General features: G+C 36.6%; 1 protein-coding gene across 2 annotated transcripts; it reads right to left on the reverse strand.

The window, feature by feature from the left end:
* Positions 1 to 27,576, reverse strand: RpL11 (ribosomal protein L11). 2 transcript variants are annotated; one of them, XM_081755961.1, is made up of 6 exons: positions 27,422 to 27,576; positions 16,628 to 16,765; positions 11,810 to 11,959; positions 8,193 to 8,340; positions 2,858 to 2,952; positions 1 to 95 (listed from the first exon to the last, which is right to left on the reverse strand). In XM_081755961.1, exons 1-6 carry the CDS (start codon positions 27,425 to 27,427, stop codon positions 63 to 65), a joined length of 570 nt encoding a protein of 189 aa, XP_081612087.1. In that variant the 5' UTR covers positions 27,428 to 27,576; the 3' UTR covers positions 1 to 62. The 2 variants fall into 2 exon arrangements, with proteins under 2 accessions (XP_081612087.1, XP_081612088.1); XM_081755962.1 differs by lacking the exon at positions 27,422 to 27,576 and adding an exon at positions 18,609 to 18,759.

The raw sequence follows: 27,576 nt of genomic DNA on the forward strand, positions 1-27,576 counted from the left end.
TCAACGTCCAACTTTTTATTAAAATACATACCAATGAGTCACATATACATGTTTGAAGGATGTTACTTCTTTCCAGGAAGAATTATACCGTCGTACTGAAAAAAAATAAAACAAAAATCTTGTTACTGTACATTTTCACAAATTGGTATAACACGAATCATAACTAGGGATAATTTTCTATGACCTAAAGTTTTCAAAATATGCACTCATTTATGTCTTAAATAATGGCAAAATGACCTAGTAATTTAATACTGAGTTTGTACAAACTTTTTTGCACTCGATCACAGCAGACTGCTTAACGCAATAAAGAGAAAAGTTGAATGGTGTTATTAAAGATGTTTATGAATTTAATTCTACTTACACGGGAAGGTCCCACAAGTTGTCGCTCCAATCTAATTGCCACATAGCACATCTAAAAGAGCATCATGAGAAATGAAATATCGAAAACCACCGTGTTGCAATAGGTGTTGCCAACTCAGTAAAATATTTTGTATAGGATTTAAAATAGCACCATATGCAAATGTGCACAGATTTAAATGCACTATTATCGCTAAACATAACAGTGAAGTGTAGTGGTAGTGTTGCACACTGTTGGAGCTACGTGCTGAAAATGTACAATGGAAAAGTCAGATACGTGGCATCAGATGGTAATAAAGGAATCTCGGTCTCATAATACGAATTTAGTTCAAATGCATAACACCGATAGTAAAACATAGCAAAATGTCAACAGTGTCACAAAATATTGTTGCATTTGAAAAACGAAATTGAGTGATGCCATTTTGACGTCCTGTGTCAGCACCGAATCTATATAGGACGGGACCTATAGTGTAAAGTGGGATCCGAACCACTATGAAAGAGAGAGATAACAATGAAATGTACGGTGAAAAGTACAACAAAAACATGTCCGAGGCGGAATTGGAACCCGCGATCCCTGATATGTCAGTTGCCTAGCCTTCTAGACCACACGGCTATCCGGGCCGACTAAAAACGAAATAAAATAATTATATTTTCAAAGTGAATATGGTGATATTACAGTGTACAAATGTAATCATATGGTATGTAGGAGAGGAAGTAAAAGAATATGTCACTTAACACAAAAGATATAAACCAAGAAAGTACTCTTCCAAATATTGATAAGATAATCTGGAGAACCAGTTTAACAGAATTAGAAAACACGTGTTTCTTTCCTCGTGTGTATCATTTTGTTTTTGCGAGTTGTCTACTTATTCGCCGTGGCTACAGTTTGTTGATTTAGAAAAGGTCTTAACCGCTTGAGCTGGGCAATCTGAAAGTTGCTTGAAAGAGTTTGATTAGGGAACAGGTTAATTTAAACAACGCAAAACAGTATTTATCTCACCCTTTTAGTAACATACCCAGTATTACTGGTGGGTATGAGTTGCAACAGGAATGATATTTATTTTTGCATACAAGACTTCGCACCATCATACAGAAATGACCTGATGATACTGTAATCGTATGCTTTGTCACTGCACACTTAAGTTAAAATGCAATGGTGTCCGAAACGTAAGCAAAATGACTGTCCGAAAACAGGACACGAATAACGTACCGAAACTCCACCAAAAGGAAGCCACCATACCAAACGGAACCGGAAACAGGTTAATACGAAGTATGGTCACCCTGACAACAACCTCCACGCTGAAGATTAGTTTCGTTGAGAAGTTGTTGGAGCACCTGATTCCACTACTCACGAAGAGCAGTGCAATGCTCCTGGTATTTCCTAAGGCTCCAAGACGTCATCGTAAGTCGTTCAATCGGGTGTAGGTTCGAAGATCGTGTCGGTCACTCGATGCGTTGGATATTTTCCGTTGCTGGATAATCGTCCACGAGATTACCTTGATCGGGAGAGACATCGTCGTGTATGGACAGAAACTAGGCCGTCTGCGCCCATAAAAAGCCGCGCACAGGCACAAAGACTCTCGTCCTTGTACCTCTCGCAATGAAGGATTCAACACTGAAGATATGCAGGTCCGTACGACCACTTACCATGTCTGCTTAGACAGATGTACCACTATAACCACACTGAAAACTTTCCACAAAGTTCATGGGAGGAATTTGTTCTCTGTTAGTGCCAGATCAGTATATATGGTAGAAAATAATATCAGGATTCATTCATGAACAGCAAGCAGCTCCATTGTGCACTAAAGACAGTGGAACACATGTTGCTGGTCGTCAGGAATGTACAACACAGACACCCAAGTCTCCCATAACAGCTTGGCGCAACACAAACATCCTTGAGGCGGCTGCAAGCTGACAGTTGTCTTGCAGGCATGGTCTAGTTGCGACGTGCAAATTAGTTGGATATAGGTCCTGTTGTGGAGTAATCTCTCGTGGACAACCTTCACCGGGTCTAAGACTGGTGTCTCCTCTGTTGATTAACTGTTTCAAAAACCCGGCCACAATATTGTAGCCCCACGATGGCTAGCGCTACTGCTACCTGTATCAATCCGTTCCAAGTGCCCGATGATGACACCCTGCTAAACGCGTCCAAATGACAGTCACATTCAACTCAGCAATACCTTCCCTCATTACAACTGACACAGAATGCGCGCATATCGGCTTCAAGCACGTGTTCTATTTCTTCCTGTAGAGGGCCAGACAAGCTTGCCACGTTCGGTTCAATGCACCTCAAGCAATACGCGCCGTCCGCCACATTTCCCGTGCTCGTGACATTTCGCCTTTGCACGTAACTTCTCGCACTATGCTTACGTTTTGGACACCATTATATTGCATTTCTTCAGTCTTACGGAAATTTAAGGATACCTTTGAACCCAAGAATTTTTCAACTTATGACTGTAAAGCCATGAAAACTACCTTATTTTGCAGTTATTTATCTTACCTTCTGCTGGAACCATTTCATGGCATCTTCCTTTGTCAGCCTATGGGGAAATCCGACCTTTCCTCGCTTTCTCCTTCGGTGGGCAACGTTGAAACCTAAATACCAGAACAATTCAAATATATTTAGCAGAGAAATAGTTTTCCAAGTTTGGGAATAATCTTTACATCAGCATATATAATAAAAGAGTTTCGCATCTCTCCTGTTCATAAGCAAAATACAACAAAGCCTCACAACTAAAATGTCTGTCGAGCATATAAGGTAACACGAAAGAAATAAAAATACATTAAGGTATCTTACACATTTTCATTCAGGAATCAGCTTTCCTGTTAGGTAATTCATATCTTCCTTCACCTTTTCCATGCTTCGGTAAAACTCCCCGAGTTTAAGTGAAAATCTGAAGAGTAACCGTAAATTTTATTCAAAAAGAGTACCGGAGATAATTGACAAAGTAACTCCAATAATGAGACAACAGGCGAGGACTTTCTTGTCTGATTTCGCAATCAAATATGGGGATATTATCAATCTATGCAAAGCCACAATCTGCTGTCGAATATATGCGAAGCTTAAGACATAGAACTAACTTTTGGAAACATCTATGAAAATGAACCTGAGATTTGGTACCAAACAGTAGCTCATTGGTAGAGCCCTCAATTCTGGTGCTAGAAGTTCCTGTTTCGATTCCAGGTCATGCAAGTTTATGGTGCACAACAGTGTGTCCATGCGTTTTTACCAGGGTGGAAAAAAATCATGATCTTTTTTTTAAAAATTTAAATCACATCTTTCTCCCCGTATAATACAAGTCGCGAACTGAAGAAAAAACACTAAGAATTAGTATTAAATGTTAATTATGCCATTAAAGTGAAAATACTGGGGTTGAATTTTGAATTAATCTCCAATCGTTAACCTATTTTAATCTCAAACAATGTTTCTTAAGCATCAAGGAAAAAGTACAGCAACGTTTATTATTATTTATTAACATGGCACTTTTTCCTTCACAGAAATTGATATTTGGCACGGACATATTATTATTATTATTAATAAAAAACTTGGGCGGTCCATAACTAGCCTGCGGCACGAAATACATATAAAATATGTATTTCGCCTAAAGTTATGTAAAATTTACAAGATTTTTAAGTTTCGGAGAGAGGATAGGATCACCCTAAACACGCCCCTATTATCTGGGAACAAAGAAACGGACGTGCACACAAAAGAATTTTCTTCTTAAATACCAATGGCGATTTTCCCGGTGGAATAGTTAACGACTTACAAACCCTGTGAAGAGAAGAAAGTAGGATTGCCCCGTTACTCGTTCAAAATGGTATTTTCCCTAACCATCCTCTGCATGAAACATTCGATGTCATATTGTGCTGTACATACATTTGCGTCTCATTGTATTATGATTATCATCTTCAATAATCGAAATAACAGAACAGACAGGATTTCACTTATTATCACTTCCAAGTTAATTTATTTTGGAATTTGATTTAAATCAACGATTTTATTTTAAAAAATTAAGTGCTTTAAATCAATCCACCCTGGTTTTTACTCCACATTCTCATACCGCCAAGTACTTCACAATCGTTTACTTTCATTTATCAACTGTCTCCTTTAATCTACTGAGCATAACCATGGGACGTAAACTAAGAAAGTTAATTTCTTTGTGAAAATGTGTAAATAAAAGGGCAAGGCGACAAAAAAACGAAGAGGGGTCAAAGCTGAAAGGATCTATAATAGGAGGAAAGCATGAATAGAATAGGAAAGTTTAACAAGTACTTAAATAAGTCGAGAAAGTCAAACTTCAGACACATGCGTATGAACTACACTACGCAAAGGAAGAGACTAAAAAGAATGGAAACACGTGCTCCACAAACAAACCACAATCACGAAGATCTTATTGAAGAAGAGCTAGAAAGAGGAAAATAGTGCGTACGAATAGCAGTAAAAGACATGAATGGAAAATTGTGAAGGGATTCCAGTATTGGGACAGTTTCGATAAAGAAATGGGGAAGGAAGAAGTGCTCTACTCGGATCAAAATTGAAAACTGACAGTTTAAAACCAAGAGGAAATTAATGTTGAAAAAGGGAGATACGTCATGAGGTTATTAACTAAGGTCATCGAGAGGAAGAGGGGGGGGGGGGGGCTGTCGTAAATGCCGTGGTAGTAATTAAAGTTTGAGGGTTTCTGTAGAAAGGAACAAGAACATTACAATGCTGCCGCCTTGTAACACAAAGTCACATGGCCAGGTTACTTCATGAAACAACTATTTCCACAGTAACGTATATTTTCAAGTTAAAGAATAAGATTGATTTTTAAAAAATGGAAGAAAGAAAAAAATCAAGTTTAACACCTCAAATCTGTAAAAACAAACTAAACTACACATAGTACCAACAACATTTAAATAACAAAAAAATACAGAATGCAAACCGATAATTAGTAATACACTATTAAATTTGGATATGGGTTTCCTGTACTACTGTATCAACATTACAAGTTAAAATGTACCACTCCTCCAGTAACAAACCCAGGACAAGATGTGGGCATGTGTTGCAACAGAGTGAATTCCTCTTGCACACTCTGTCTTAGAATCATCATACAGAACTTGATGACGCCGAGCGTAGTGTGCTATTTCACGTTAAATATAAGCATTTCAGTGCATAATTAAGAAACTAAATTGACGTATGGTTACAATATTAACTATGGTTCACTTTAATATACACCCTCCATTCCAAAAGAAACCGAACGTTTTAAAAAAACAAAAAAGCAATGTACATTTTGGAACAAATCATTTTTATTAATCAATGTATTCCCCTTCTGCATCGATACACATATTTGCACGCTCCAACAAGTTGTCAAACGACTTCTCCATGTCCTTTATTGGAATGGTCTTTAGGACGGCGGTCGTCGCCTTCTCAATGGCATCAATCGATGCGTGCCACTTTCCTTTCATCGCCAAATGCAGTTTCGGGAACATATAGAAATCGCACGCAGCGAGATCTGGTGAATAGGGCGGATGATGCAACCGAATAATGTGATTTTTGACCAAAAATTCAGTTACAAGTCGCGAACGATGTGATGGTGCATTATCGTCCAAAAGAGTCCAACTGCCGATTTCGCGATATTCGGGCCGAATACGACGAATTCTTGCCAGCAAACGCTTCATGACGCCCAAGTAAAACTCTCCAGTGACTGTCTGGCCGCGCTGAACAAATTCTTTGTGGATAATTCCTTTTGAATCGTAAAAACAAATCAGCATCACCTTAACTTTTGACTTCACCAAGCGACTTTTTTTGGGTGTTCCTTCATCCGGCGCTCTCCATTCAGCACTTTGCCGCTTTGTTTCGGGCTCATATTCAAAACACCACGTCTCGTCACCAGTTACAATCGATTTCAAGAAGTTTCGATCCTGCCGAGCACTTTTAACGATGTCTTTGCAATGCGCAATTCGATCAACTTTTTGGTCTTCGGTGAGTTTGTGTGGTACAAACCGCGAATTAACTTTCTTAAGGCCCAAAACTTCGGTCAAAATGCGGTATGCGGTTGTTTGAGGAATGCCTAATTCCATTTCAATAACTTTCACCGATGATTTTTTGTTATGTTTGATGAATTCACGCACTTTTTCGATGTTTTCTTCCGATAGATCCGGTTCTGGGACGACCTGATCTTTCGTCATCATCCAGCGTCTCTCTACCCGATTTGAATCGCCTGAACCACTCGTAAACTTGCGTACGGGATAGACACTCATCACCATATGCATTTTGTAGCATTTGGTGCGTTTCACTAAAAGTTTTACCCAGTTTAACACAAAACTCAATTGCAGCTCGTTGTTTGAAACTCATTTTCCGACCGATGTACACAACACACTGACAGTTGAAACGCAATAACTTTGTTGCCGTGCATCCAATTGTCATGACATTTATACCAGTTGTCAATGAGGGACTACGCCATCTACCGGTAAAATATTACAACAGATGGCACTAGTGGTACTATTTGTTTTCAAAAGTTCGGTTTCTTTTGGAATGGAGGGTGTACGTCAAGATATTTAATTATGGGAAAGTTTTCGATGGTATCTCTTTCATCTCAGCAGCGTTCTTTAAAACCTTACCTGGTATTCCTAATCACATCTTTTGGTCTTGGTCATGATATCTAAGAGGTACTGGTATTGTTCAGATGTAGTAAATGGTAACATTAAAGAAACAAACTACAAATTCGTCAATGGGATAGTCTGAATGCTCAAAGCAACTCACACTCTTGACATTTTTTGCACAAAACAAAGCTGGGAAGTTATGTTTTTTTTTTTCTTCGATGGACAGCTAAATTGATAACTTGATTGATGATCATCACTCACTATATGTTTACTTGCAAGATTTTATGTATTAATTAAAGATGAATTATGTTTCGTAGTTAGTGAATGTTTCCACTTCGACAAAATTTGGAACGTAAGAAAATGTCAAAATTCACGTCAGCATTAAGAGATATTCTGTTTGCTTTGTAAAACTTTTCTTCTTTTAAAATGTTACCGAATTTTTAATATTTACTGAAAATACAATATTTCATTCATTCCGAAATCTTATTACTGTTTATTTCCAAAAACATGGGAGAGAGAGAGACGTCCACTGAAGTTAAGTACACGAAAGGCCTGGAAAATCCAGTACAAAGACTATTCATTTCAAAACTATTAGATTCATTAACTCCAAACATGGTCTAAATTGCCTGGAACATTAATATTTCAACGAAATACTACTGCACACAAAAATTTTTGAACAATAATGTTTACTTAATTATTTTGAACTTCAGGTATTTAGAATGAGAAATATTTGTTTCACGTTATCTTATTCAAGTATTTCTTTTCTTTCTCTATCATTACAGTTATTATTTTGTACATCTGAATCATATCCGTACAATCTGTTAACCATGATACGATACCAAAAAATGTGATTAAACAGAAATACTAATCTTGAGCTCAACTTAAACACCAACATGAATCGATGTAAAATATTCCTTAATTATCACGTATTGATTATGATAAGCAATCATCGAAACGTACACTAATGAATTATACGATTACTGAAATTGATTTCAGAGTTAGTTTTTCATTAATAAATATCCATCTTATCAGTTCCAGTTCATTTGCAAATGCCGCCGAAGATACCACTGGAAATGTCGCGGTAATTAAATATCTTGACGTATACTAAGAAATCATAGTTAATATATCAATACACCATCATTAGTATAAACATATACCTCCAATTCCAGCTCAACTAGTTTCAAACCTGTGCTGTAGCATGCTTAAATATTAACATTTTCTGGTCTCAGTGAGCAAGAACAAATACTCACCTGGACGTCCTAAGACAACGTAGAAATCCAAACCATAAATTCCAATACTTGGATCATACTTTATGCCTAAATCAATGTGTTCCTGGATTCCGAAGCCGAAATTACCAGTGTCCGAGAAATTATCTTTCCTTAATTCATATTCTCGCACCTGAGAGAGAGAAAATGCAACATTATTTACTCTACCAATGTTTGCAATCAATATTTGCTCTTAAATATATAGAAATGAATGGTAACCGCAAGTTTTCATACACCTATTTTCACTAAAGATGACATTACACTAATTTTGAAAACCAGAAAAAATATAAAAATGGGACAAGGAAGAAATCTAGGTTTGTACAAGCACAACAGATGCAACTTTTAGTATACAATCGATGAATTCTACACTCAAAAGATGTGGAAAACAGGCAACTGAGTTCCGTATCCGGTTCACTTATATAAAGGTAAACAAGAAAGGCTTTTTCACATACCACCTTCGAATATCGCAATGTCACCTAAGACGTACGTGGAAGATCAAAAATAGTCCCCATCAGCATCGACGATCTTCTGCCAAAGTTCTGGGAGGCCATGGATTCCATCGCGGTAGAACTTGGTGGGTCGTGAAGCGAAGAAGGTATCAAGTGCAATCTGCACCTCTACTAGGGATTTGAATGGAACAGGTGATTGTACAAGGAATAAAACAGGTGAAAATCAGACGGTGCAATGTCCCGGAGTATGGCGGAAGAAATAGTGTTTCCCATCCAAGTGCAGAACAGTGTCCCGGGTCATCCTAGCCACGTGGAGCTTAGCGTTGTCCTCTTAACAGGAAGACCCCTTTAGGATTCAGAAATGCTGGCTCCAGAGTTTTGAGTTCTTCTTGAACATGGCTCAACTGCTGACAGTACACAGTTGCACTGATGCTCTGACCAACTGGTAGCAGTTCCCAATGCACGATGCCGCGAGCAGTCCACCAAACACACAGGAGGACCTTCTGGTGCAGAGCTGGTTTCGGCGGTTTTGGAACCGGTTCCTGGAATGCTAACACAGGACCCACTTCTAATCACATGTCAACACCCTGCCTGGATATGGCTCCTTCTTCAGACGAGACAGCAAAGAAACACAGGTGTCTGCTCGCGTTGCTTTCTGGCCCGGAGTCAAATCATGTGGGACCCATCGACCCAACTTGTAGTGTTTCCCAAGTTGATGGAGGTGCTGCCGAATACCTTTTTCACTCACACGGAATTATAGTCCCAGCGCCTCACATGTCTGGCCACTGTTAGCGTCAATTGTTGCCTGAAGATCTTTATTTTGTATATGTGTTGGTCTTCCGGCACGTGGTGCGTCTTCGAGTGTTTCCTCACCGTCCTTAAACTTGTTAAACCATTGCTGCACTATCAGCATAGTCATAACACTCTCACCAAAAGCCTGGTATATCTTCCGACGCGCTGCAGCGGCGTTTGGCCCCAGTTTGAACTCGTACAACATACACGCCCTTATGACGCTCTATCGGCGTCCCAAGTTCTCTGTCCTTACGCAAGTTCACGGTGTAACTGAACTGCCACAACCAAGCAGAATGTTGAATATATCCACACCAACAACTGACCTTGGTCTTATCTCCATTCGCATTCAACTCACGGTGTGAGGGTGAATTGAACACAGACCTCCACCACAAAAAGCGACAGAACTTTCTTGATTACCTTTATATAATTGCTCTCTTTCAATTTTGATTTGCTCAAGCACTGTAAGCTAATAAAATTAAGTAAGGAAGTTAAAGGACAGTGAGTTTAAGAGGCATAAGGACACAATAGATGATATGTATTGGGTCACTAAGAGTAATCACTGAAAAATTTAGAGAAGGCAATCGAAATACACGTAGATCTAAGCAAATGATTAAACAGTCCTAGATAAACTGTATTATGACTCGAAATTATGCACAGCAGAAAATACTGGCATAATTAACTCAAGTCATAATTTGTTTTAGCACACGGCGGGAGAGTGCCGTAGCACAGAAAGCTGCGGTACTTTGTGATGTGTGCTCTACCAAGAAATTTTATTTTACAACTCTCAAAGAAAGAAAAATCCTTTTAAAGTCGCTATTTCTTCCGTAGTGAAAATCTTAATAATAAGCATTACTGTGACAATATATACATATACACACTCAGTGGAATCTCGTTGATGCAAACTTGGGACCCTCCCCGCTGATTCAGTGGCTTAGCACGTGGTCCCGGGTAGATCCCGAACAAAATTATAATTTCATAATCGTTCATTTTTATTAAATCATCCAAACCCTTTAGCGTAACTCTGAAGATTTCGATTAGTTTCGAACCAAAGTTTATTCCACTTGAAAACAATGGCGAAAACTGGATAAATCCAATTTATGTAGTTTAGGAATTTTTAGCATTAAACAAATTGCAAACAGAATAACGTAATTTCAACTGATTTTAAGTTATCCAGAGGCAGTCGTAGCAGAGTGTTGAGCACAATCTATCTGATTATAGGGGAGATGAAGACGACGTTCGTCAAACAGTTTCCGAAATGACTGAAATTTAAGATCATTTATTGAATGTCAATCAAATGTTGCTGAAAAGGTATTCACGCAAAAACCTTTTGTTGACCATGTAAAACAAGCAAGGCTAAGCAAAGGAATTTATTCAAGTGAGAAGAGATAATTAAGATTATTGGTACTATACTTGGGACCCGCGGTGGCTCAATAGTAAAGCGTTCACCTCTGGCCCGTGGGGTTCCTAGTTCGATTCCAGCTCGCGCTGGACAATCATCTGCGTGAGTTTTGCCGTCTGCTTTAGCCTACACGGCATAATCCTGGGACGTAAAACTGAGATTTCAATTTATTTTTGTGCCATACTTAAATGTGTTTCTTTTGAAACGTGTGGCTTAATTTATGTGAGAGTAAATGTCGTTTGCTAGTTTGCGGTATTGGATTACGCTAATAATATGCTCCTTCCTTAAAAGTAGTATATTGCAGATTTTATGTATATTAGTTGCAGTTCGCTTGGTTTTATTGTGTGTGCGCATTCACTTTGAGGGATTTCCAAAAGATGGCTCAATTAGTCCTATATATCTATGCATAATGCTGCTAACTCAATACCAAAGCATCAACACGTGTATGTATTGGTATGTGTTTGCGTAAGTGTAAAAAGATATTTCATTTATTTTTTGACATTGGATATGTCAACTTTCGTGCCTACGGAACACAATTTGCGGGAAGCTTTTTTTTTTTCTTCTATTTGAAGAAAGTGCTGCTGAAAGTCATGGCCTATCAATTGCACCTGAGAGTACTGGCTTCGGTGCTATAGAAAACGTGATATCGACAGGGAAGATAAGGAACGTTCAAATCAACCGAAAAAAATTGAAAATGAAGGCCATTTGAATAACTCACATCTAAGGAAATTGGGCACAGTATGAGTTGAAATCCAGGGACGTCGAAAGGCACAAAATTACCTATGAAGTGTTGCTTCAGATACAGAAGAGAACTTCCTCTGTTGGGATCAGGTGGTGTGCTGTATTATGACCAACTGCAATCCAACGAAACCAGCAGTATATAAGCACTTATTAACAGATACTACTACTAAGCAAACAAAATAATAGAATGTACTTGCAATAACAGATGAAGCTTAACCTACCTTCAAACCGCGTTCCAAAATTTCTTCGGCTTTAGCACCACGTACTGTGCAATGAACAGCGATTTTCTCGTTACGACGAATACCGAATGACCTCACGGTATATCTGGCTTTAGAGAACACTGGTTGCTGACCTGTTAACTGTTCCAGCACCTGTGAGAAAATTTAAGAATGTATTAAATCAAATTCTTAATAAATAATAAAAAATCAAGCAATTTATCAATACAAAGGCACATAAACATGTAAGTCATGTTCATAAATTCACGAGAAAGTGAAAATTACCGAAAGAAAGAAAACTATTATAATTGTATACGACACCCTCTACTAATATAAATTTTAAAATACATCAACTTATGTCTGTTTCATGATGATGCATTATTAAGATAAATAAGAAAAACTAACAAAGAAACAAACAGTTTAAATACGAAAAAAATTAAATAAATAAACAAAACAAGAACTGCAAAAAATATACAGCTCTTCTGGTAGTAAACAGATGTTTTACTCAGACTATTAGATATAGTAAAATATGTTCACCATTTTATTGGGGTAAATGTTATTTTAAAAAACGCAGCACAAAAATAAAACAAATTAACCTCCGTCGTTATCTGTGTAGTGCGTTCTAGAGTATTTTTATTGCTATATAACAAACTTTTTTTTTTTTACTACAAGAAAACGCCTGCACAAACAAGTATTGAAATATAAATACATTATATTTGAGTACCATCCCGGCATTTGCTTGGATTGAAGAGGGAAACTCAGGATAACTGAACTATATGCATTTAAACCTTTTCGACAGTGTCCCCACCGGGCATCGAATCAGCAACCGCTCGTTCTGTTGTTCTAAAGTGAAAGAAAACTTACTTGCTTCTTAAACTATGATTAAACAGAAGTAAGCTGTATTATGACTCGAAATCATGCACAGCAGAAAATTCTGGCATAATTGCCTCCAATCATAATTTGTTTTAGCACACGGCGGGAGAGCACTGTAACATAGAAAGCTACAGCACTTTGTAATGTGTGCCCAACCAGAAAATTTCATTTTACAACTTTCAAAGAAAAAAAAAATCCTTTAAAACCTTTACAAGTGGCCATTTCTTTAGAAGTGAAAAAGCTTAATAAGCATTACTGAGATGCTACATATAAATGGCGGAAGTTCATTCTTGTCTCATGCATTTCCCTTTCCCGGTAATAACCCTTTACTTCGAGCAGAGTTCACATACTATTTTAACATTAACAAACGCTAACATTAACAACACTGCTACTACCACGTAATGAGTTATCAGCTCTAGAACAGATGCTGGAAGTTCCTCCTGTTTTGATTCAAACACAGGTTCACACGTTTCACCATGTTGGCAGCAACTTTACGAGGAGTAGAAGTATTAATATTCTCAGTGGTACTGCGAATGTTTGTTTCTAGGTCTTGTATAGTTTGAGAATTGTTCTTGTATACCTCTTCTTTTAAGTAGCGCCATAGAAATAAATAGCAGCGTTGCCGGGTGCATGTAAGTAAAAGTTTTTTCATGATAATTTCTAAGTTTCTTTTTCGTTCTTTTCAGGAATTGCGTAAAGTAGACAGACCCTTAATACACCTTTTGATGCACTGAAACATCAGCAAAGTTGTCAATTAGTGTTAATTCATGAAAACTGCGATTTTCCTAGTTGTCCCTTACAGAGGCCTCATTCGATTAGTTATCGGTGGAAATGAAAAATTATTTTTTCTATTCCATAATTTACAAGCTACTCCAACTAAACAAACTGAAAATTAACGACAGAACATCCATATGTATGAGTTATGAGTCAATTTACATGTTTTGCACAAAATATATATATATATACATCTTTGGTTACATCTGGCAACAGTGTGTGGTTCCTAGTGCACTTCAATCGTTACTTTCTAGTTTAAAAATATATGCGTGAGCAAGGCTTCATTTTGATATAACCACTATTTGTGTATCGCTTCAGGTTCAAAAATTCTACTATCCCAAACTTCGGGTTGCATTGTATATTGGACACCCTGTATTTTCTCACTCTGTTGAATCTTAATTTTTCTTCCCATCTCTTTCAATAAATCTAATGTTTTCCTACTTCTTTTTCTGTATGTTCTTACTCCTCCTTTTTTTAAGGCTTGTTGCTTCGCCTATGCTTTCTATTCTAAACCATCTTTTCTTGTCACCTTCAACTTTGCTTTACTGTATCAATTCTACATTAACAAACCACTGAACTTCTATCATCATTTGTACCGGTATCCTTCCCCCCCCCCTCATATTTCTAATAAAATTCCTTTCAGTCCCTTCATCTACATCGCTTCTGTAATAATATACACCTGCTGAGCATTCTTTCCTGTACCACGTTATTCTGATCTCTCTCCTACCAAGAGGTCGATTTCACTGTCTTCTTGTCATTATCCTCGATCTTTCTCACAACCTGTTCAAACTGCCTCTTTATTCTTTTTTAAATTTCTATACAATCGTCCATGTAGCTGTAAAAAGTAATCAATCATTCTCCTCTTTCTTCTTTCGTTTAATGTTACCATTTGTTCATTATCATATCTGATAATATTGGGCTTAATCTCGATGCTATGCTCAGTCCTTCCCTTATTTTCATTAACTTCTATCCTATTGTTCACAAACTGTTCCCACATATCAGTTTTAAGCCTTTTATCACTTTCTTCTACTTCTCTAGTGTTCTCATCCTTCAAGCCTTTTATCACTTTCTTCCACTTCTCTAGTGTTCTCATCCTTCATCTCTTGTTCCACAACCTTCAAAATATAACTTTTTTTTTTCAAGCTAAGAGACATATCTGACATATACACTAAACATCAACGTTTTCTCATTTCTTATTCCTACTATCTCTATCATTCTCTTGACTACTTCTGTTATTTACCCCTACTACTAACTTGTTCTCTTTCTTCTGCAATCCATACCCTGTCTCAGCTTCACTTATCTTCTGTGTATTTTAGGAAATACTTCCATGTTTGGAGTTCTGCCTCACTCGTTTAATGATTTCTTGACACCCATTCTCTATTATCTTCTTCACTTTGAATTTACATCCTGAACTCAGACTCTTTCCCTCTTCTTCCTTTAGTAGTATTATTTCCTACCGTCACTATACGGGGAACCAATGCCAATGCAATGAATGCCATGATATTTGAAAATGGAGAGTTTGATTATATTTGCTAACGTGGATAGCAAGTCCTTTGATTAGCCAGAAGTTTTTTTTACAATGAAGACAGGATGCATATTTTTCATCGTATGAAACTAACTGATTCTTCTTTGTTAGCAACTCGCTCATGATTTGGTGAATATATCCAAGACTTCCACTTTGGTAGTTGAAGGCTAGACAAAGCTGAATTCAACAATCTTGAACTGTTCTTCTTTTTAATCTTGCGTGTTTCCTGCATTCAGATTTCTTTTTAAAAATACTGAAAAATATACTTCTCTTGAAGAATAACATCCCTGCAAAAACTCCGGTTCATATATACCCTTCCCCGATTGTCTAGTAGCCATCACATGTGCCTTTTGTACACGTGGTCCCGGGAAAGCACAAGGATTTAACTTTATAATCATTCCCTTTCATTAAACATCCATCTCCTTTAACCTAAATGGAATAACCATGGAACGCTTAACTTAAAAAACACTTACTTTCTGGTTAATATAAATTTCTTCGGAGTGTCTTGCTTCAATCTTACTTTTTCAATCATTACAGATTATTAAGTGCAAAACCACAACTTTCAGGTCAAATCAACTATTTCACTAATTAGTTCAAAGACGAGGCTTTTTGCTGTAATTTCGTGCCCAATAAGGAATTACCAAGCCATCGTGAAAAAAAAAAAAAAATTTTTCTTCACTAAATAGAATCACTAGCTTCCTTCGATTAAACGCTAACTTGATTCTCTTCTTTGCCTATTACTAAGGGAGGTACGTATTTGAGTTGGTTATTAGGGAGCTTTATAGTAAGTTCTGAAAATATACCCAGAATGTACTGTATTTTTAAAAAATCTTTTCTTAAAATGTGAGGGGGGTCGTCTTGGATTCAGAAATATATCAATAGTTACAAGATTTGCTGCAACTAAAATGGAAAATGTCACTTGATCCTCATGTTATAAAATCCAAAACTAAACGTAAATTGTCTCTAATATAAGCATTATTAAACAGCAAATGTGAGTCAAACTTTCCAGCACGTTGTCCAATCTCCCAATATTCTACTTGTAATTGAACACCAAAAATTACTAACAGCTAATATACAACAAATACGGAAATCACTGATTGATTGTTGACAAAATAAGACCTACATTTTCTTTTAACAGGAGAAAAATTGCACTGTAATTTACACCCAGGAAAAAAATCAAAATTAAATCTTTCAGTTAAACGTCCCACAATTATGCCCATTAGGCGAAGCCATGATTAAGGCGAGTGAATGGAATGATAATGCGGAAACACCCCCTGTAAAACCCTCGGACACGATGAGGATCCAGGAATAAAAACAGCTGTTCAAATAGGTTGAATTCAACTTTATCTACCCTTGCACTACAGAAGTGCAAGATCTATATGTAAAACGTGAACTGTGAATTCGTGAGCGACCCAGTCCTACTGACTAACAAGGACTGCCGAAACATTACAAAGATAATTTATTACATTTGATAAATTTGGGGAAAATACAATCTTTGTATTACACACAAAGTACAGGAATAACTTCTTGTGTCCCAATTAAGATAAGTTTCAATACTTATCATTTTCCTACTGTTTTCGAAAATGTGTCAATATTCCTACCTCCTAATGAACTTAAAGATTACAAATTAAAACAGAAATACTGAGACTTACCTTAGCTGCACGAGTCAATCTGTCTCCAGATTCACCTACACAAATGTTTAAACATAGTTTCCTAATGCGAACTTCACGCATAGGATTCTTTGAGTTATCCTTTCTCTCTCGCTTGAGTTTCGTGTCTTTCCCTTTATCCTGTAGAATAACAAACTTTTTTTAGTACCGGTATTACATATTATTTGGTGACATGATTAGCACAATTAAGATTAGTAAAAAACTTGCACACACAAAACAAGTTAGTTCAAAAACTTCCTCTCTATAACAAGGAAATCTGAGTTGAAAGCAATCTTCTTTCATGTATTTTTTCCCTTCTAATAGATCACATCGGACTGATTAGTAACTATCGAGTTGAATGATCAGAACGCCTGCTTCGAGAATTACTCAACATTGTAAGATAATGTAAGGTCTCTCTAACATGAATTATGAATAGTGAACTTGTCCAGAAAGCTAATCGCACACTACCCGACTAAAAGCTACTCTCAATGTTTGTCTTTGATTGGCTCTAAAAACAGAAACCTTCGTGGGTTCATTACACGCAGACAAGTACTACCTAGTATGTCTATCCGCTTCGTAACTATTCACTTAGGACAATACACATATTCGAGGTGTACGTAATAGCGCTACATAAGATTCTTTGTCAAAATAAGGAAAGAAGAAGTATTTGAAGGTCATCTCGCGTATGGTAACTCAAGAAAGCACGAAGTTACATGGTAAATAAATAAAAAAAAAAAGAAGAAAGAAACAAGATGTCCGCTGGTCGTTCACCACTTCTTTTTTTCAGTAAAATCTGATATATTTTCATATGTTCTTTTTTTTCACTAATTATCAAGTTTTAATTTAATTATAAGTTGCTATGGCTACTAAAAAGAATATTAAACTATATTTGTAACAATGCATTTATATGGATATTTCAAATTTGAAATTATACGCAGAGCTATTTGCCTGGTCGCTGTTCGCTCCCTGATATTTTCATAATTATGTCCATTTTAAAAACTAATGCACACTTTTGCCGTCGGAGTGTGTATCATACATATTGTTACATTTATCGCGCCCTTCTAAACGGTGGAAACTCATGCAATTCATCCGCAAATGTTCAACAAAAATTCCTAAACGTATGTATTAAGTTAGTTATAGCCAACTGTTGTAAGTAGCTTATAAGAACATCAATTCTGGAGAAATTGAACAGCTTCGGTTTTTAGCACTAAAACGCTGAAAATCTGGACTCCAAGACACATGGTTAATAATGAATACAATAACAGAAAGAGAAATTGTGCTGAAATACTCATTTTACAATTACATTATTCTTCTGATTTATTCGTACTCAGATTTCACTGTATAAAGCAAGGCCAGCAATTCAAACTATGTATAACATCACACATATATACCCAGGGCTTGAAAAATCAACTCGCCTGCTTCCTACTGGCGAATACTTTTTACCTTTGGCGAGTCAAGTCCGATCAACCAAAAAAGCCTTTTATTCCATACAACAAATAAAAAAAAAATGTAATATTGCAATGCACCACCACCACCAATAAAAAAAAAAATAGAAAAGTATTGATATGTTTACTGTGTCGCAAAGTGATTACTGTTTATTTGTAGAAACACTAACTGCACAATGTTTTGGCTAGTAGATTTTTTTGGTTGTCTTGTCTTTGCAAGCAAGGGTTTTCAAACCCTGTATATACGGGATATTCGTCAAAATTCAATCAACTTTACGGTTAGTAGAAACAACATTGTTAAGTATGAAGTCTTATAGGCTGTCACGACTCAGAAAAAACATGCACAGCAAAACACAATGACACGAATGCAACCAGCAATAGTTTCTTCTGCACACTGCGGGTGGCATCAAAACAAACATCGTTATGACGCTTTGTAAGATGTATGTAGTATCAGAATGTCACTCAAACTCACAGAACACAAGTCATCAACATCTCAATTTACGCAAGCATTCATCACATTGCAGGCAGCTTCTACTCACAGCTGCAGGTATTAATGGTTCCTTCTTTATGGGAATCTCTTTTTTAATCGGAACCTCCCTTCTAACAGTAACGGGTATTTCCTTTTTAATCGGCACCACCTCTTTCTTAACAACTGGTACTTCTTTCTTGGCTGCAGGTGCCTCTTTTTTAGCTGCAGACGCGTCTTTTTTTACCGGCGCCTCTTTCTTAGCCGGTGCATCCTTCTTAGCTTTAGCATCTTTTTTCCCAGACTTACCAGCGTCCTTTTTTGCTTTGTCCTAAAACAAAAATAAAACGTATTCGACGATCGAAAACCGCCTTTTTGGTGACAAAAACGAATACGTACAACACAAACAGTTAAGCAAAAACGTAATCTATGATGAAGTAATGTTTGATTTAAAAGGTTTATTTTCTCATTGCATTTAAGGTTTTAAAAAAACTTTACAATGTGCGCTCCAGTTGGTATTCTTACGCATGCACGCGGAATTACACACAAAATAGGTCCTAACTTCTCTAACCCGATCCTATTCTACTGTACCCTATCCTGCTCTAATATTCCCTTTTAAAATGATCCTATTCATCGATACGATGCTGGAGCGTGTATTGTAAAGTTTACCTAAAATAATTTTAGGTAAACCCAGAACATTACTGAAATTCCATCCCAACGAAATATAATTACGTTACGTGGATAATAATTACCAAAACATCTATCTATTAAAATGCTACAATAGCAATTAAAAGCGCCTGAGCTCCAACCTGTAACTTTAGCTTTCAAATCTTTCATTTACGGTTGTGTGTGATTTCACGTTTAACAGAGACAAACATTTTAAGTATTTGTACTTTAAATAGTCTAAATTAGTTAAATATATCTTTTTCATAAAGTTTATGATATAAAATTATTGTTCAAAGCCTTTGTATTTTAATAAGTCTTCCCTAAAATCAATGCATGTGAATTGTGCTTCCATCTTCCGAGTTCTTTTCAACTATGTTTATGTGTTTGTGGTCAATCCTTTCGACAATGAGATCTCGGAAACTACAGGCTCTAGAAAGATGACGTTTTCACTGATGGATTGGAAATTTTGCGTAGATTGTCCAGTTCTAATTGATTTAAAAAAAAAAAGCCATTATCTCTTTATTACTTTTTTTAGGGTACACTGGAAGCGTTGAAATTTTAAAAAAAAAAAAAAACTAAAGCATCATACCCTATGCGTTATACATTCCAACACCACAATATTGTATATTGGGGTTGAATATGTCTCATGCGTTTGTTCCATGGCCAAATAATAATGAAAAAGGAAAGATAACCATTTCTCGAGTCTAAAATAAATCTTAATTTTTTGAGTGTTTTGCCCAATGAACACCATATATAACTGACATTATGATTAATTGTATATGTAATGTATTTGCTTATTACATACTGCATGCAAGAAGAAAGAAAACACTGGTCATACATGAATTAGAAACTCGAACCGGAAGTAGGCTCAAATCTTGCAAACGGTGCGAGATACTGACAAAAAATAATCGAAAAAATCTTCCCTTTATGATACCCCTTGCCGATTTTTTTTTTTTAAATCAAGACTTCTTTCCCTTGTGTCTGTAAAGGGACATGTACACTCATGTCCAAAATTATTGTCGCATGTCTATAAATGTGTTGTTGAAGGAATATAATTTGATAACGAATTAGCTCGGTATTTCTTATAATGTTAGTATGTGTATAATCAGCAAAGACATGCATGTGACAAATTTCATGTCAAAAGAGCAGTAAATAAGAACAATAAAACGAAAATAAAACTTCCTTGTCCATTTAGCAACATTTTAGTTTACTCATTCTAATTTCCGTATTTATAATTCTTTTCCTATGAAATTTACCACAAATATACGTTTCCCGATTATACAAATAATATCAGCATTAAAAGCACCCTGGGAAATCATTATCAAATTATATTGTTAGAAGAAGACAGTTATAGATATGCGACAATCATTTTGGACATGAGTGTACATATGTTGTGAGGAATGAGGAGATTTATGCTCATATGCAAATGATGCGCTGTGAGAGAGCGCAGGTTCAGCTAGTATACCTTAAAATAATAATAATAAAACTCCTATAGTGTAGCAGACACAAAACGTCATCAAAGACGACTGAAGCACCAAAACTCACATTGCTTCAGGACATGAGTATTTCTGTAGACATGGCGCAAGCGAACTTAGCACTGAAATCGTTACTTTCCGAGCGAGTGAGGTGAAAAAGAGAAAATGGTTCAACACTACCCATGCGCAAGAAGTACTACTAACAGCGATTATTTAAACTTGTCAGCAGTAGACCATAAGTCGTTTATTAAAAAAATGTTAATGTTCGCTTATTACTTAACGCCTGCCCATTGCTAAGCATCACACATCCTCTCCATTACTTTTGCAATTGGGAATAATGGACCACCGATTGCTGTTTTTCTTCCTCAAAGTAAGCTATGACATCATATACCATTTCCTTACTTTGACTTCTGATCATAGTACCGCGCTCAAACTTTTATGATCTTTTACCTTCCATGGTCATAGTTTTAATTAACCGAAGTACATGAGAATCTGAAACCAAAAAATAATAACAATGTATCTCAGCGTTTCCCAACCGGTGTGCAGCGAGGAAATCGAAATAAAATTATTAATTCTATAGCAACCAAATTGCAAGATAAGAAAAAATGTATATTTTTGTATTTCACATTACTATGAATTTCTACCACGGAAAAAAATACTGTAATTGTAATATATTATTCTACATTTATTACTGTGTAGCAGACAGTATTTCGGCTCGTACACATTTCCACAACCACGGTTAGCTGCCATGTTGCGCTTCAATTGAGAGTCATACTAACACCGAGAAATGGAAGCACTTGTATGGTACGCGTCAAGTGAAAGTTTGTAGAACACTCATTCGCACGTGAATGACAGAACAACACTTTGTTCAACAGGTGTGTTTTGACTTCGACGCATCGCAAGCTGTGTGATTGCAATAATATGCACCGGTTTTGGTTAAAATAGCAAAGTTAAAAGTACAAGACATTTGTTTGTTCGTTCGTTATTTAGTGATCTTCGTTCTTAGTGAAACGTTGGATACAGTTTTCGAAAAAGAAAGCGTATTTTTAAAAATCTGAGTCCTATATTTCATTGCAATTGTTTTCTATTTTAAAATTAGAAAAAAAAATAAGCATAATGAATTAGCATAGGGGAAAACCAGTGATCGAGCTTTCATCTCTGTGAGGAGATCAGTAATCTGAAAAAAATTACGATGGTATTTTATATTTGCAAATAATAATAATAGTATCTATGAGTGTGCCGCGAGAATTCAAGTTACACCCGTAGTGTGCCACAAGTTGAAAAAGGTTGGGAAACGCTGATGTATCTGAACGTGTCGGCATATATTAAAAAAAAAAAAAGTAAGGAATTCACACAAATATCTCCACATAATCCCAGATATTAACACAGAAAAGAAAACACAAGAAATTTTATAGTTGTTTTACGAAATACAAAAATTCAGTTTTATATACACCACCAACGCAATGTTAAATAATACCGAGTGAGAAACATTCTTTCACATCTCCTCGGTCAACAGAACACAGGGTACATTTGCGAAATCGTACCATTCCATTCGCTTAAAACAAGTACGGTTCACATTTCTCGAAATAAAATATTCTCGATGCTTGCCGAGGTTCTTCGGCCGCCTTTCGTATAGCGTTGGTAAACTGAAAATTAGGTATTTGTTTTATTGAGGAAATCATTATCGTATTGTGGTCCAGTGTAGTGGACAGACTAGGAAATAGTTTGTAAATATTCAGGTGTGTTGTAGTAGTGAATTAATGGGACTATGAGCGTTATAAATACCAAAGTTAATCGCAAAAAGATCGATTCACAGGCTGGAGAGGTGATTTGGAATGTGTTTAAATTTATGCAGATGGATGCTCGAGAAGGTATCTTCACAATTTCTGTCGTACATCACGAGAAAGAATAGCAAAGGAAGTAGGGTTTTCGGCACGGATAATCAAAATACGGCATAAAAAGGACAGACAGTTGAAACTAAGAGAACTTGTTTTGAAACTCCATATAAAATCCGGCGTTGTCGGAAATCTATAGTTGGAGTGGATGGTTCGATAGTGATGTATTCGGTTGAATTGATTTGGAGTATAACTTCCTTTTCAGAAGCGATGCTATATGAGACAGGACCTACTTATTAACGTGGAATCCGAACCACATGAGCTCCCGCCGGGAAGAGATGTATTCGAAAAACAATTTACCACCTTTATAAAAACCGAAAAGAGTTTCTACTGCCTTAACATTTAGGGAAAAAACTTACAGAATATATGTTTTCAGGGTGAGTACACAAGCCTTAGAAAAACTTTAGAAAAATCTTGAGTGTCGGTGAAGACGAAAATCAACAGAACCGTACTTGTCAAGTGTAAAGAAATTCGAGGAAAAGTAATTTCCTACTTGAGACGTATAAAGCAATATCGAAACGAAGTGCGAAATATAGTTTATGTACATGAATCACACATACTATTCTCTCAGGCTGCAAACAAATTTTGGACTGATGACAGCTGCCACAATCTATTAGCACCGGTCTCTCGGGGTAAGACACTAATTATGAGTCAATCGTGGAAAGCAACTCAGTCTACTCGCGACCACCATAACAAAATAAACTAAGAGAATTATGAAAAATAGGTCACAGATAAATACCAAACCTCTCCCATAATTCCGCCGTGGTTCGCGAATGCATCCTATTACAACGTCATTTTGGAAAAAGGTCCTACGACTGGTTCAACTAAACAACAAATGATGCAGTCGCAGACAGAAAAATGCCCCTTTTGCTGAAGCCGGAACTGTATAGTTTAATTCAATCCAATTAAGTCTAAATTTTAAAAAGTTTGCAATTGATGAAATTTTCAAACGTCATCGGCAATCGTTCATTTACCCCTTAGCACCCAAAACTGAACCAGATTGAAAAAACTTGGTCTTTAGTTGCGTTACGAAACACTACCTTCAATATTAATTATATCCAAAAGTTGAATGAAATTAGGTTCTGGTAAATCGGTAACGAAACGAATGGATGTAAGCCTGTAATATGTGAAGCAAACTGAGGCTCAGTGTCAAAAGCTGAAGGAATCTTACATGGAACTCGTTATCAGTATGCGTGGCAAAATATGAAATCTCTGACTTCTAACTCTGACTCTACTTCTGACCAACTGTGACCCCCCCCCCCCCTCCAGTCTGTATGGTGTCGATAGCGCTAACAATACCAATTCGGGGACCACTGATGGTGACTTATCGGGAGAAGAGATGTAGATGAGTGTTCTTTATGTACGTGGGGAGTGGTAAGGCGTTTACCTCTGGTGCGTGGGGTCGCTGGTTCGATCCCCGAAAAGATTTGTGGTGGACAACAGTGTCCGTGGGTTTCCTCGGGGTAGTCCCGTTTCCTCTCACGTTATCATTCCACCAATTCATTATCCACTTACCTTAATCATAGTCTCCCTTAGTCTAAAGGGCATAATCATGGAACGTTGCATTTTTATTTGTGGAATGTTAGGTCTACTAATAGTACTTCAGATAAACACACACGAAACAGGTTAAGTTTAGCGGTGCCCCTCAGTTTTTTACTAAAAAAAAAAAAAAAAAAGGAAAATTTACAGGAGAAATGAGGTGATTGATGATTTGGAGTTCTTATGGGATGTTTAGGTCTGTAAATTTGGCAGTAAATTTATGTTTAATACGAGAAAAGATATGTAGAAGTGAGTACTACTTGCAAGACGCGGAAGATTTCGATGATTCAGAAGCATGTTAGTCGTATAGGATGGCGAATCGGTGCGTTGAATGTGATATTTCCGCCTTGAGTTTTGCAGAAAAGTACAAGAATAATGAAGAGAATGTATTGTTTATGAGAACCACGGATTCCTGAATTTAAGTGATAATTGAAGCTTCTGTGAGAACTGGGTCTACTCACTGTTGCACCCTAACCTAACAACTTTTAATGTTTTAACTGCTTGTTTGTCGGGTTGAAACTGGAGGGGCACCTCTAAAGTTAAGCCGATGAAATATAACAACATACGAATTGTGAATAATACTGAACATTTCAGATTCATGGCGAATATTTAAGTCGACACTTTTCTGCCTGTCAAATAATGCGTCAGATGGCAGCCAAATCGCGCTCATCAAGTGCAAAGAAATTACGCCACCGAAGTGCAAAGTTGTAGTGCGCCAAGTCTAATACGTAACCTCATAAGTAAAATTTATGCACATAATCTTGAAGAAAGGGAGGGGGTACAAAGCGGTAACAACTCTTGCGTACGCCACTACCCCAATTCTAAATGAATTAAAGATACTCTTTCAGATAGCCCGATTACTGAGTTTTCTACTATAGACCGATTCCATTTCAAATCGCCCAGGCAAACCACAATTGGTCCCCATTATAGTCTCAGATTCAGTTTATTTTTAAAATAAGAAACTACATACAAAATTATTACTCATATTTTTTCTTTTTGCTGAAAAAAATTCTTTTCTTCGATATACAGCCCTCGAAAATGGCTGCCCCCCTTTCAGATTGCTCGAAAAACTGAAAAACATGTCAAAAATTTTATTGCAGAGAAACGAATGTACTTAGTAACATAATCGCAATAGCAGGAAGAGTATAAAGTTGTATGTTTCGGTGGAGGGCCAAAATCCGTCTATTGGTCCAATAGGAATCGCGCAATTCACTCGCAATGTTGCCAACTTTGGTGAAATCTTCGCTAACTTCAAACATTTTTTTTCTGTCCTCACGAGCAATATCAACCATCTGCTTCTAGCATCGAAATCTACTTTATAAGGTCTCTTGAAAATGTAAAGGATTTATGTTTCTGATTATTACATCCCACGTTATAGCATGATGAAAAGCTGAAAATTTCATTAAGACGCCATTTTCTCAAAAACCCCACCTTTTAAAAATCTGATTTTTTTGTGATTCATGCGATGGGGAAAATTGTGCTTCATGCGATGTTTGCAATCATTAACAAATACCAAATAAAATCCACATAGTGTCATTTGGAAACAAACAAAACTTCTACCAAGTTGGCAACACTACCAACCGAATTGCAACGCACGTAAAAATCATCATATTGATACAAATCAACTTTCTGAACTTTATCAAAGCTTTAACACACAGTTTCTGATTTAACGCGAAATATATATTTTATTTTCTATTAACATGCCAATAGGGCCGATGTTGGGTCCCGAGTTGGAAAGCCTGTAACTCGAAAACTAAGCGGAATTCGACTCATGTTTATAGGAACTTTTCTACTGGATTTCATGTCAGGATTCACCTCTTAAAATTCTCATACTCCCTTTCGATTCGCCTTGTGTATAGAATCTAAATGCCCATAAGAAATATCTACATTTCAAGAACAAAAATCGAAATTTCAATAATTAATTGCCAATACTTAGATACTTCTCCAATATATGTAGAAAATTCAGATTTTTAAAAGGTGGGGCTTTTGAGAAAATGGCGTCTTAATGAAATTTTCAGCTTTTTCATCGTACTATAACGTGGGATGTAATAATCAGAAACATAAGTCTCTTACATTTTCAAGAGACCTTATGGAGTAGATTTCGATGCTAGAAGCAGATGGTTGATATTGCTCGTGACAGAAAAAAAATGTTTGAAGTTAGCGAAGATTTCACCAAAGTTGGCAACACTGCGAGTGAATTGCGCGATTCCTATTGGACCAATAGACGGATTTTGGCCCTCCACCGAAACATACAACTTTATACTCTTCCTGCTATTGCGATTATGTTACTAAGTACATTCGTTTCTCTGCAATAAAATTTTTGACATGTTTTTCAGTTTTTCGAGCAATCTGAAAGGGGGGCAGCCATTTTCGAGGGCTGTATATCGAAGAAAAAAAATTTTTTCAGCAAAAAGAAAAAATATGAGTAATAATTTTGTATGTAGTTTCTTATTTTAAAAATAAACTAAATCTGAGAGTCGTGTGGACCACCCTGGAAGATCTGAAATTGAATCACTCTATAGGTATCTTGCGCGCAACTGAAGAAACAAGTTAAAAATAAAAACGACTTTTAAGATGAGTACAACCCATGCCATCAGTACAGGGACTACAAAGGTTTCTCTTAACAGTACGTCAACATTATGTACAAGCTTACTGTAGGCTGTGTGTACTAACACGAGCCTTCACAACTCAAAACGGGACGGTATTGCAATCGAGCTCTCTTGAACTTTATCATAAGAACTGATCTAGCACAATCATCTGTGCACCTCCCAATCTTACTGATTCAAGCTGCGATCCTAGCTCGGAGCCCACGATATTAATCTCGCTCTACCGAACGTCGGCTTTCCTTAAGAACACGAAACACAAAAACTTAATCTATACTATCGAATTATAAAAAATAATTTGCCTAACATCAAATACTAAATAATTTCAGTAGCATACAGCTAAAGGTATGAATATCGCAAGTGAGAAAATTTTCACTTGAACTAGGCCTAGAAATCTCGTAAAATAATTACGTTCATAACTAACCTACTACGTTTGAATATTCGAAGGAGACATTTATTTCCAACGTAATTAAGTTGCGTTCACTATCACATTTTACTAATTAGGCAAATCCATAGTGAACTCGCTGCAAGTCTGATCATGTTTACATGTAATGCACATGTCATCAAAATTACCGGAAGTATCATACATTTATAACACTCCGATTTGCTTTTAATTACAAACAAATAAAAAATATATTTATCACGGAAAAATTGTACTACAATAAAGAGATTAAAAGGGATACAAATAATTTTAAAACTTTAACTTACTGCCATCTTCCACCTCACATCAACCACACCGTCACAAGGAAGTCACAGTTGCCATGTAATATAGGAGATACACAATGATGCCAGTATAAACAACTAAAAATCACCAATGTGTATCGCCCCAGAAGTAGTTCGTGCGCACAATTCCATATCAGTTT

The sequence above is a fragment of the Thermobia domestica genome, chromosome 4 (genome assembly GCF_964235325.1).
Source record: "Thermobia domestica chromosome 4, izTheDome1.hap1.1, whole genome shotgun sequence".
Taxonomy (NCBI): Eukaryota; Metazoa; Arthropoda; class Insecta; order Zygentoma; family Lepismatidae; genus Thermobia; species Thermobia domestica.